This window comes from Lygodium microphyllum, chromosome 28, assembly GCF_053477565.2.
Source record: "Lygodium microphyllum isolate KBCC chromosome 28, Lygodium_microphyllum_v1.1.10, whole genome shotgun sequence".
Taxonomy (NCBI): Eukaryota; Viridiplantae; Streptophyta; class Polypodiopsida; order Schizaeales; family Lygodiaceae; genus Lygodium; species Lygodium microphyllum.
Window position 1 is genome coordinate 40,226,956 of NC_141162.1, and position 12,651 is coordinate 40,239,606.

General features: G+C 40.8%; 1 protein-coding gene across 1 annotated transcript in view; it reads right to left on the reverse strand.

Annotated features, from left to right (window-relative positions):
* Positions 1 to 11,455, reverse strand: part of LOC148011384 (vesicle transport protein GOT1-like) — a 31,386-nt gene extending 19,931 nt beyond the window's left edge. Inside the window, exon 1 of the mRNA XM_087670806.1 lies at positions 11,269 to 11,455. Coding sequence (XP_087526932.1) covers positions 11,269 to 11,299 — 31 coding nt within the window. The 5' untranslated portion in view covers positions 11,300 to 11,455. The remainder of the gene's footprint in view (positions 1 to 11,268) is intronic.
* Between the last annotated feature and the right edge of the window lie 1,196 nt (positions 11,456 to 12,651).

Genomic DNA, 12,651 nt, shown 5'->3' on the forward strand with positions numbered 1-12,651 from the left:
GATACAATGGTATCCAATTTGGAAATTGAGATCCAAGGATATAAAGATAAACTTGATTTCCAAATTATGAATATGGAAAGAGCCGATATTGCTATAGGGAGGGAGTGGCTATGGGGATTGGAACCATCCTTAAAACGTAGTTATCATCACAATACACTGGAATTTGAAAGGGATGGTAAGACTTTTGTGATTCAAGGTGAACATGAAGTATCTGATAATCCTTTGTTGTGTTCCACTGAAGTTCAAAAGCTAATAAAGAAGGAAGCTTGTGAGGTATATATGTTATGGTTGTACAAAAAACTTTTACTTTCTGTAATATAAAGCAACAATTTTCTTATGTTTGTGAGTTGAATGTAAGTAATGAATTAAGTGGTTTGTTAGATGAATTTAAAGATGTGTTTCCTTCTAATTTACCAAGTGGCCTTCCACCAGATAGGGGTGATATAAATCACCCAATTGACACAAATAAGGATACATACCCTATTTCTAAACCACCTTATAAGTTAAGTGAAACACAGCACCAAGAAGTTGAAAGACAAATTAAGGATTACCTTGATAAAGGGTTTATACAACCCAACAATTCACCTTGGGCTTCGCTAATTTTATTGGTAAAGAAAAAAGATGGTTCTATGCGACTTTGTATTATTATAGAGCACTTAATAAGATCACAGTGAAGAATAAATTTCCTATGCCCAAAATCGAAGATCTTTTTGATCAATTATAAGGGGCAAAATTCTTCACAAAAATAGACTTAAGATCACGCTATTACCAAGTAAGAATTAAGCCACAAGATGTTCCTAAGACAGCATTTCGTACTAGATATGGGCATTATGATTTTTTGGTGATGCCTTTTGGCCTCACTAATGCACCAGCTACCTTTATGAAGCTGATGAATAGTGTGTTACGGCCATCTAGGACATTTTGTAGTAGTCTTCTTGGATGATATCTTGATCTTTAGTAGATCAAAAGAAGAACATTTGGAACACTTACGATTGGTATTCCAATTGTTAAGAACACATTCCCTTTATGCAAAGAAAACTAAATGTGAATTCTTCGCACAAGAGGTCAAATATTTGGGGCATATTATCTCGAAAGAGGAAATCAAGATGGATCCAAAAAAAGTAAAGGCAATTATTGAATGGCCATCTCCAAGGAACCTGGAAGAGCTGCAGATCTTCTTAGGATTATCTGGATTTTATCGTAGATTCATTCGAGATTATGCCAAAATAGTTGTTCCAATAACAGACCAACTTAAAGGGAAAGGGAAGAGCTTTAATTGGGGAACAGACCAAAATGAAAGTTTTCAAAAACTTAAGGTAGCTATTGCTACAGCTCCAATACTATTAATTGTGGATCCCAATAAACCATTTGTGGTTGAAGCTGATGCCAGTGATAAGGCAATAGACGCGATCTTATTACAAGAAGGTCGACTAGTTGCTTTTGAAAGCAAGAAGTTAGACCATGCAAAACAAAATCATTCTGTTTATGAGAGGGAGTTGTATGCAATAGTACATGCAATGAAGAAATGGAGGCACTATTTGTATGGTGCCAAACTTTTGATCCTGTCGGATCATGAAAGCATTAAGTGGCTCAATGACCAACTGGATCTACAAGGGCGTAAAGCCAGATGGGCCGAACTCCTCCAAGAGTTCGACTATGAGATAAGGTATAGTGGCTGATGCACTCAGCAGAATGCCCATCATAAATGAATTGAGTTTTACTCAGTTCACTTCCGATTTGCTTGAATCCTTAAAAGGGAAATGCCAGGTTGATCCGGCATATTCCAACATATGGGAAGCAATAGAAAATGGGGATCCAAATGGAAGGGCCTCCACTGAGGAAGGAATATTTGAGGATGTTCAACAAGGAAATGGAGCATCAGGGGTTGCTCAAATGGGATTCAAGTGGAAGAATTTTACCATTGATAATGGTTATTTACTCTACAAGGGTAGGGTATGTGTCCCGAAAGATGAAGAAATAAGGCGCCAGATACTCTTTGAGTGTCATGATACCCCTAGCGCGGGACATCCAGGAGTTAATAAGACTTACAGTTTTATTAAAAGGCAGTTCTATTGGCCTGAAATGAATAAGGACGTCCTTTACTATGTGGTCAAATGTAATAAATGCAGGTTAATAAAGCTGAAAGACTGAAAATGGGAGGACTTCTCCATCCATTAGAGATTCCTTCAGGAAAATGGGAGAGTATCTCCATGGACTTTATTGTTGTATTACCCAGAACACAGAGGGGGCACGATTCTGTGTGGGTGATTGTGGATAGGTTAACCAAAATGGCTGGGTTTATTCCAACTTCAGCTGATGTTAAAACACCAGAATTGGCTAGATTGTTCATAGAGAACATATACCGATTGTATGGCCTTCCGGCAAATATAGTTTCTAATCGGGATAGAAAATTTGATAGTCAATTTTGGCGTGCGGTATTTAGAATGTTGGATACTAAACTTAGCATGAGTACGGCGGACCACCCGCAAACTGATGGGCAAACTGAAAGAGTTAACCAAATCCTTGAAGATATGCTCAGGGCATATGTAAGTAAAAGGCAAACTAATTGGGAAAAGTATCTACCAATAGCAGAGTTTACATATAATAGTGCCAAGCACTCTTCCACTGGATATAGTCCATTTATGTTAATGTATGGGTTTCAGCCCAGAGCTCCCCATGCAGTGGAACTGCATAAGGTAAAGGTTCACGCAGCCAAGGATTTTTTGGAGGATATGAATAGTATGTTAAAATTTGCTCAAGAAAATATTCAGAAAGCTCAAAATCGAGCTAGAGCTTATGCAGATCCTCACCGAAGAGACATCTCCTTTGAAGAAGGAGAATTGGTCTATCTTAAGGTGCCTGAACAAACTAAAACCATGAAAACGGGACGATGTCCAAAGCTTTCACCCAGGTATTGTGGTCATTTCACAATACTTAAAAAGGTGGGAAAACAAGCTTACAAAATCCAACTACCTGCTGGTAGTAAAATACATCCAGTTTTTCATGTAAGTAAGCTAAGGAAGAAGTTGGGTGATTTAGATAATCTAATCTTAAATGATAAACTTGAGGAGCTATTAGATGACCAATCTAATCCACATGAACCAGAAAGAATATTGAATGTTCGTAACAGACGAACAAGGAATACTATTTATCAAGAATGTTTGGTTAAGTGGAAAGATTATTCAGAAGAAAGCTCAACATGGGAGCGAGTAAGTACCCTGAGGAAAAGGTTTCCCAATTTACAGTTGGACCTTCCAAGTATCGTTTTCGAGGACGAAACCGATTCTTAAGGGGAAGGAAATGTTACATTAATAAGGTAAATTATGATAAACGGGCGCGAGGGATGACCGTTTGGGGCCTTGGGCACCCGAACGGGGTTTAGGGGAACCTAGAGAGTTAGGGAGTCCGAGAATAATAGGACTCACCTGAAGTTGACAGCTAGCAAAGGAAACGAGAAGGGAGGTGCCAGCAACTATCTAGGCGAGGTTGGGAGGAAAGAGCGGAGTCTCATGCCACTGTTTCTCAGGATCGTCGGATGTTTTCTGAGTGATTCGACTATTCGTCAGTTTGTTTCACGTATCCACGTATCAATAGGAACCAACTCTTCCCACCAAAGAGTCGACTCTCGCCCTGAAGCAATAAGAGCGGAATAAAAGGTACCGAATCATGGCAACAACTGGGACAGTAAAGTGATCGCCATGTCTTGGAGGAAATAGGCTTTCCCACATTTTGAACCTGCATCTGAAGCTGCCAAAGCTTGTTGATGTGTTCCCGAAGCGAAGAAGACTTATTCACGGACAAGGTCCGCATCTGCACCAACAAAGAAACCCTCTTCATCAGGGTCATCCGGTTGTACATCTGATCGAGCTCCAACCATATCTCTCGAGCCACCGTCAAGTGCTCAATGTGAGCTATCATGGCTGTAGTGCAAGACACAAACAAAAAAAATCGAATCCTGGAATTCAGTTTGTCCCAATGAGATTGAGCCTTAGTTAACTCCGCACGAGCATTGGAAGAGAGTTTGGACTCATCCCTCACTGAGGGTCTATTAATCTCCTCCATCACCAATTCCGCCAAATCATAAGACTACAAAATGGCCAACATCATGACCCGCTAGATGCAGTAATTGTCACCATCAAGCTTTTGATCCGATGGAAGCGCTGGTAGGACAGGCACCTTCCTGTCCATTATCACTTGAAACTCCAAATCAATCTCTGTAGACATGTTAACCTGCAATATCTGCACAAACGTAAAATCAGCCCCCTCTGACTATGTAAACGCAACCTTCTAGGGTTGGGTCCTCCGCTACCCAACCTGCTGGAGACGATGAAAAAGTAAAATTTGCAATGGAAGGCCTCAAACGCAGCCTTCCTCCCCTTCGAACAGCAATAACCTACAGCAAATTCACCAATTACACTCCTTTCCTGCACACCCACGCTCACTTCAGTCTTGATCCGATGCGCAACCCTCCCACTCACCCTCAAATCCTGGAAACGCAACCTTGTGTCGCACTGAAATCTCCTCTTCAGATAGGTTCAGCCCTCAGTCAGTCCATCTTTACCGCTCTAATACCATGTCAGAGTGCAGCGATGCGGAAGCATAGGACATAGACTAAGAGAGTGAACACGGAGAGAAGAGAGAGAGAGAGAGGAGGAGACAGTGTAAACGCAGAAAATCTGCAGTGTAGTATGCTGTATAAGAGTGCAGAAATATACAAGGGGACAGAGGAAATATATATGTATGTCTCCGACTTGATGACCTCGATCTCCGTCAGCCCGAGTGCAGTCGTATGTCTCCGACTTGATGACCTCAGTCTCCATCAGCCCAAGCACAGTCTGTCTCAGCCAACAGATCTCAAGATCATAATCTGAAAATGAATGAATGCTGGAGTGTGTCACAAACCAGCTATAAATAGCCAAAAAATAGGAAATAACTGCACCAGGTCGGCTGCATTAAATGCTAATGCAGCCGACTGTGCAATAAAACTGTCCAACTGCAAGCTGCCACGTGGCACTTGCGCAGTCTGCTAACGTGGCTGCTGATGTGGTACTGCTGCACTCCGCTGTCCACTAACTGTCAAGAAAATGATTGTCTAACAAGGATCCCACTCTTAAAGAGTGGTACAAAGGTATCCTCTATCCAACCTACCGAAAAGCCCTCACACATGGCTCAATTAAAAATGTCCATCAACAAAGGAGTAGAATTTCGCGTGGATGTATAACACATTCTCCAACAAGGCCACCATGATCTTGTGCCTTCCCATGCTGCAATTATGAATCACAAGAGAGAGAGAGAGAGAGAGAGAGAGAGAGTCACGTCAACCAAGATGAGAGAGAGAGAGAGAGAGAGAGAGTCATCTACAATTGTACGATGCACCTAGTAGGCTACGCACTTCAATCCTGTAACCCAATGGTCTATTTGCCACACCCAATGCTACATTTTGCAAACCATTGCTCATGCATTGCTAGTCATGTTTTGTAGTTGACCGCATTTTCCCCAAAGGTTTTCCCAAAAATGCTCATACTTTTTTTTTGGTTGGAAGGCATGAAAAATGTTTTCGTACTATGCATACTTAAACATATGCGAACATGAAAAAAAAGATCCAATCGCATATGAAGAAAACTACGGCTGTCCTAGGAGTGTACAATAAGGCTAGATGGTGCCACCAAGGGGCTAACAACAACAAGTATGACAACCAATTCCACAACAAGAAAATAGCTTTCCAAGCAGGACACAGCCACCAACTAGCTAGCCAACAATCTGGCTGAGTTGGGTGGAGCTTGGATAAGACAAGTGGCAGTTAGCTGAGTGAGGGCAACAACCAATGGAGAAGGAAGACGATGATGATGATGATAATGATGATGATGATGATAATGTTGATGATGATGGCGGTGAAAAGCTTGCATAATGTGAGGGAATGGGGATGAGAGTGGGAGTACATATCAAGTCCTTAATTATAAGACATTCTAAGCCAATTGTTCTACTAAAGGGTAAATTTGGCATACAAAACACAAAACTGCTTTTTGGGGCTGTTCTAAGAGCCGACAACAATAATTTGAAAGAGAATTTTAGGTGGCTTGACAAAATGTTTGTTGTCGGCATTTCCAACCTTGGTGGACTATTATTGCTACACGTGCGAGATCCGTCTCAAGTACAACAAGGTCTCGAAGTTGTTTTCCATATCTCTAACCCCACATTAGCTCACCTCATCCTCAATCCTTGAGACACAAAAACTTGAGACCCCTTTGTGTCATTTTTCATTTTTCTATAAACTCTTCCCGTCAGACCATTCATCGAGTTTTATTATTGTGTGTTGTAAACTCTATGTCTTCTCTGTTTGCCCCAACATTTTGTCAAAAGTGAGGCAACAACAGAAGTATAGACGAGTGCTGAAATAAATTGCTAAACACAAGACAAAAGAGAGAGAAAAAAAAAAGAACAAAAGAACATTGCAAAGGAAGAGAACTCGGAGATATGCCCTGAAAATGAAATCCATATACCAAACAAGAGAATGACGTATACAACAATGAGTCACTAGTTGCATGGGCACCGGCACTGGCTCCTCTCTCCAACAAGACCACTTGAAGAATCATGATAATTGCATAAGAGGAGGAGTCATTGAATAAATAGGCATAAAATATCCCAAATATGGCAACTGGTCGGCCAGCAATAAATGCCTAAATAACGACTAAAATGACCACTATAAAATGCCTAAATTACCCAATAATATCAAGCATAGCCCAAACTCACACATGAGCTAACTAGACTGCTAACACCCTCTCTCAAATCATGGGTGATCTGATACAATACAATGATACAATGATAAATCATATTCAACAAAGAACCACTAAAATAGAACCATGGATACCCAAATAGTGGGTAATCAAGCCACCACCAGGGTGCCTTGGAGAAAACCTAACGTCAATGTCGATCATACCAGCTCTTGAAAATAGAGAAGAGTCATAATAGATCTCCATGTTTGTCAACAATGTCTCGCAGTAGCAAACAAGACTATCCTATCAAAAATGCCTTTGAACATATATAACCATGGATTCCCCACCTTTGGCTAAGATGGCTAAAGTGTCCGCTCATGTGAGCTAAAGACTAAGAGCCAAGCCCGCCCGCTCTCTGTCAAAGAAAATAGCTCATCACAAACCTGGATGTCAATCCCAACTCCAAGATTTAAACCTGCTAGCGATGCGTCAGAAACGTCCCTCTCAAGAACCTATGCACCTATATACCTGTATAGATGAGCCTCGGCTACCCCATCTCACCATCCTCTTACACTCCCTCTCTAGCACCGAAGAGTTGTGAGGAATGACCGCATCACTTGGACTACAAAGCAGTTGAGAAAGGGGCAATCAAGTTGTCCCCACGACTTGAAGAAGTGAATCCCTCCCACACCACGGACTGCTCCTTGGCCAAAGGATCAGAGTCAAAGTCTAAGGAAGAGGATAGCGCGTCAAAGTAGTCCCCATTCCCCTTCTTCTGCTTCTCCTTCTACTTTCGTAAGGTTTCTAACTCATTGCAGTCCTTCCACAAGTGACCCTTCTTACCACAATGATAACACTGGGCCTTCAACTTTCTTATTCTTGTCACCCCTCTCTAAAGCTATAAAGGCCTTACTGGATCCACCATAATGAGATGAGAGCCTACCTTGTAAACACAAAGATATCTCATGCTATATCTGTAAAGCTCATAGGTGTAGAGGATATCTACGCCCTCAAAGCATTCACCACTCCATTAAACTTTAAGGCAAGCTTATAGAGTGCCGTACCCACAAGACTACCACTGGAAGACCAATTTGCATGTGTTGAAGTTAGTCCTGTACCTGTATAACATGGAACAAAAATGATTGAATGGTGTCCTTGGACTCAAATTTCTCTGCTAAAGCTATCCATAAAGAGTCTCAGTACGCATGGGAAAAGGTGCCTCATACAACATCTGAAGCTTCAACCATATTTTTGGTGATTTCCTACAGCAGGTAACCACTGCTAGAACTTCTTTAGAAATACACCGAAGAAGTGCAGAATATACACATGCATCATCTAAATCCTAAGTAAACACAAATTCCTCATGGTTGTCCTCATCAAAATCATTGAGAAGAGAAAAATGACACTAAAGCCGAGGAATAGCTCTACATATAATGTACCAAATCTGCTTCTGCACAAACCAAGCTTTCATCACAACACTGCATGTAAGATAGTCAAATCCATGTAACTTATCATGTATAGAAGTGCACAGAGAAGCCATCTGGAGAGGAGAAGAGAAGATAGAGGATAGAGGGTATACAGAGAGGAAATACAACCAAACCAACAACAAAGACTTCACAAAATGAGAGTTCAAATACAATGTAACCAAAAATCTGATCAAAAACAAAAGCCAATTGCTGCAAAATGAAGAAAAACCAACCAAAAACTACCAGAAACAGCAAAAACGGCCTATACAAACAATCGTCCAGCCATGATTAGGGGTAGAAAACCAAAAACACAAGTTGATAGAGCATTGAATAGCAAACTAACAATTGCAACTAAAATCCAGGCGAAAGCTGAAAACGCAAGTTGTTGATTTAGAAAACGCAAGCATGATCAACAAGCGGAAGAAACACTTGTAATCAGCAAAAGAATCACAACAAGGACTGAGATCCTACAATCTGATACCATGTCAGAAGTGGTGCAGCAATGAAAGCATAGACAAGTGTTGAAATAAATTGTTGAACACAAGACAGAAGAGAAAAAAAACAAAAGAACAAAAGAACCCTGCAAAGGAAGAGAACTTAGAGATGTGCTCGGGAAATGGAATCCATGTATGTCGAGAATGATGCATGGGCACCGGCATTAGCTCCTCTCTCCAACAGGAAGACCACTTGAAGAATTATGATAAATGCATAAGAGGAGGACGAGCCACTGAATAAATAGGCCTAAAATATGCCAAATATGGCAGCTGGTTGGTCAATAGTAAATGCCTAAATAATCACCAAAATGACCACTAAAATACCTATTACCCAGTAATATCAAGCATAGCCCAAAGTCACACGAGTTGACTAGCTGCTAACACATTTCCTTAAGGCTTATAAGGAGTTCATGTTGCAACCTTGTTTCTGCAAATGAAAGCATGGTATAAGTCAAGGGAACATATTTAGCAAAATGGCTTGATGAGTATTTATTCAATTTTTTTATGGACATTGTTAGTAGCCTATTAAAAGCTATACATATACTAAGCAAGAGACAAAGTCACATGAACACACTTATACTTTGGTCTCAATCACATAATTAACATATGGAAGTACCTTGATTTGTTTAGTTCAAGGAAAGGAAAAAGAGAAAAGGAAAGGCACTACTATCGTTTCGTGGTGATACAAAGTATCCATGTTCCTCGCCAAACAAAGGTTAGAGCATGCTACCTACTCCAAGGTAACCTAAAACATTTCATTGAAATGTGAAATGCCCTGAGTGAAATGGCTGGCTGAAATGTTTCACAAAAACAACTTAGTTTCATGAAACATGAAACATCATCATTGAAACTGTCAGTTGAAACATAGTTTTGAAATGAAAATTTTCAAATTTTGAAACTTTTTTGAGGGTTTTTGCAAACATACAATATATAGGATATGATGCCTATGCATCTTGTGTAATTAATGAGGGTATACTATTGCCTTGTATTGAGACCTTTTAGACCCTCATTAGTGATGATTTTATATCGGCTTCAACTAGAAGATTTGAGATAAGTCAAACATAAAAGCCCAACCTTACCCTAGTAGATGCATTGCCAAGAAAAGGGTAAAATCATTAAAATCTGTTAGGTTCAACTTCAAGAACCTTATATATGAATGCCCTTAATGTTGATAATTGATCTCTACTCAATTTCAATGCACACATGTACAACATGCATGTGTGCACCCAAAAAAGGGCATCATTTGCTAATAACATGCAAGGATTTGTATGCTATAATATATGAAATCTATAACTCATAAATTATACCAACTATCTTATATGTATTATTCAATCATTTCACCCAGCGTCACACTTGGGACCTGCCTAGAGGTGAAAGTTTCAGGGTGAAAAGTTTTGCAGCTACCTTGACCTACTCCCTAGAATATAACAACTATGGAGGATAAAGCCTTTGCAATGTTTAGTTCTATGAGTTTTGATTCTTGTCCTTTTTTACATGCACCACAAAAACGTTTAACAAGACATGCAATATGACATGTGCACGAGAAGCAATCCCATCTCACTAATTTGTGATAGTTAACTATGAGACGTTTTGCAAGCTTGACTTCTCTGCATCTATATTGCTAACTTTTCCGTTCACATGGTCGCAATAACTCCTTCATTAGCTTTAGTGATATCTTGTAAAATTTTCCATTTGCATGATTGCGTGATGTGCAATCATGTACATAGGATAGTCAAAATAATATAGAGCTTGTTGGTTGAAAAGGCACACTCTACATACCAATTTTGTCACATAACACACAAGATCCCTTGACCTATTTTTCTTCAAGGAAACAAAACACATCTTGCTCATTATTTGTGAGACACTGCTGCCACAAATTAAGACAGTTGAGGAAAGGTTAATCTCCTAATGGGATCCCTTTTCTTGGCTAAAGAGGGATGCCTCAAGTCCTATTACGTGGAACATATAGAGAACTGTCTAGCTTAAACTTCTTGGCATCCATGAGCATCATAACTCTTCCTTAGACGTCCTAACAAGTGTATTGATATGATATGCTGCTAGATAATATGGGCAACATAAGAGACGTCTTTGAAAGCATAATGAACTCCTGATTGTTGTGTCATGACAGATGCCACCCAATTATTTTCAGATCAAGCTGCCAAACCCCATTTGAGGCCAGCACTTCAAGGACTGCCAAAAAGAACCTATCACAGGAAGACTACAAATACAAAAGCAGTGGCTTTGGCCGTTCCAAGGGTCCCAGTCCTCATCTTTCTGACCATCTTAACTCTCGCTTAGACGTCCTGGAACTTGTGTTACTATGCTTCGAGACAATACAGGCAATGTAACAGCCGTCTGCGAAAGCATAATGAACTCCTGATTGCTGTGGCATGATAGATGATTTTGGATCCTGAAGCCGGCAGATTGTGCAAACAGTTTGCTGTGTCTCCAATGAATGGATAAAGGGCGATACCTAGCCTGTATTATCAGATCTAAGGGGGTTTTCTTTGTTCCCGCACTTGCACTGAGTCAACATGAGATGCAATTCTAAGTTCACGATTCACAACGAGAGGGAACCAGCAGAGAGACTCTTACTCTTCCGATCGTTCATTTCGAAGGACACCATGGCTTCCTGCGGGGATCGGCGAGCAGATTCTCCTTCAAAAGCTGGCTCCCCTTGCCTTTGCTATCGTTCCCGCCAGCAGGCCTGGCCTACGTCTTAGAAGCGTTACTTGTAAGCCGACACAAGGCTCCCTGCACAACCGGTGGCCCCTTTGGGCAGCCTCCCATGGGCTCCAAATAAAAGAACATTGCTGCCCTTCATTGGATCGCCTCCGCTTGCTACTTGTTTGTTGCTAGGGTAAAGGGGCCAATACGGAAATCGGGCCCAGTAAAAGAACAGTGCTGCCCTTCATTGGATCGCCTCTGCTTGCTACTTGTTTGTTGCTAGGGTAAAGGGGCCAATACGGAAATCGGGCCCAATAAAAGAACAGTGTTGCCCTTCATTCAATCGCCTCAACTTGCTACTTGTTTGTTGCTAAGGTAAAGGGGCCAATACGAAAACCAAGGCTAGTAAAAGAGCAGTGTTGCCCTTCATTCAATCACCTCGACTTGCATGTGTAAAAGGGCCCATATGAAAAGAAGGGCCAGTAATAACACACTTTCTTAGTGCTAGGCAGCTGCCAAAAAAAACACGAGGGATGTAGTTACAATAGACTGAAGTAGGGGAGTGGCTATTTTAACCTAACATGTCACCTTTAGTTTCACAGGGCTTAAATTAGACGGTCTTTTTATTACACATGTTCATGTGTTTTTGTATAAGAGCATCTCAATAAATTGCATCATGGTACCTTCTTTTACAAAGCATTTAATTCTGCACCAATGTCAATATGAATTCGTGAAGCACAAGGGCTCGTCTTGTTTTGCACGTGAAGTCTAGCCCCATGCGTATGGTGATGCAGCCAAAGTGTGAACTTACATTCTTTGTGCAAAGATCATTGTGTGATTGCTTAGGTGTGCCATGAATGGCCCCTTTACTCAAGAGACACTTTAGACTTGGACAAGTGGAAACAAAACAATTAAAACATTTGCATTGGAGCATTGCCCTCTACGTGTGTGTGTGTGTGTGTGTGTGTGTGTGTGTGTGTGTGTGTGTGTGTGTGTGTGTGTGTGTGTGTGTGTGTGTGTGTGTGTGTGTGTGTGTGTGTGTGTGTGTGTGTGTGTGTGTGTGTGCGCGTGCGTGCGCGCGCACCCACGCACGCGTGCACAAGTGTGTGTGAGAGAAAGTGTATGACAATGCATTCCTAATATCATGTCATACAAATAATGTAAACTCTAAAAATACTAATGTGCTACTTGTCCAACTGATTCTCGTTAACTAAGGGTAATTTTCCAAAGCTTAAACAAGTAAGGCAAACAATTACCTAAGCATGCATGTAATGTTAATGAGCTATATTTAACACATAGTAAAGCAAGATC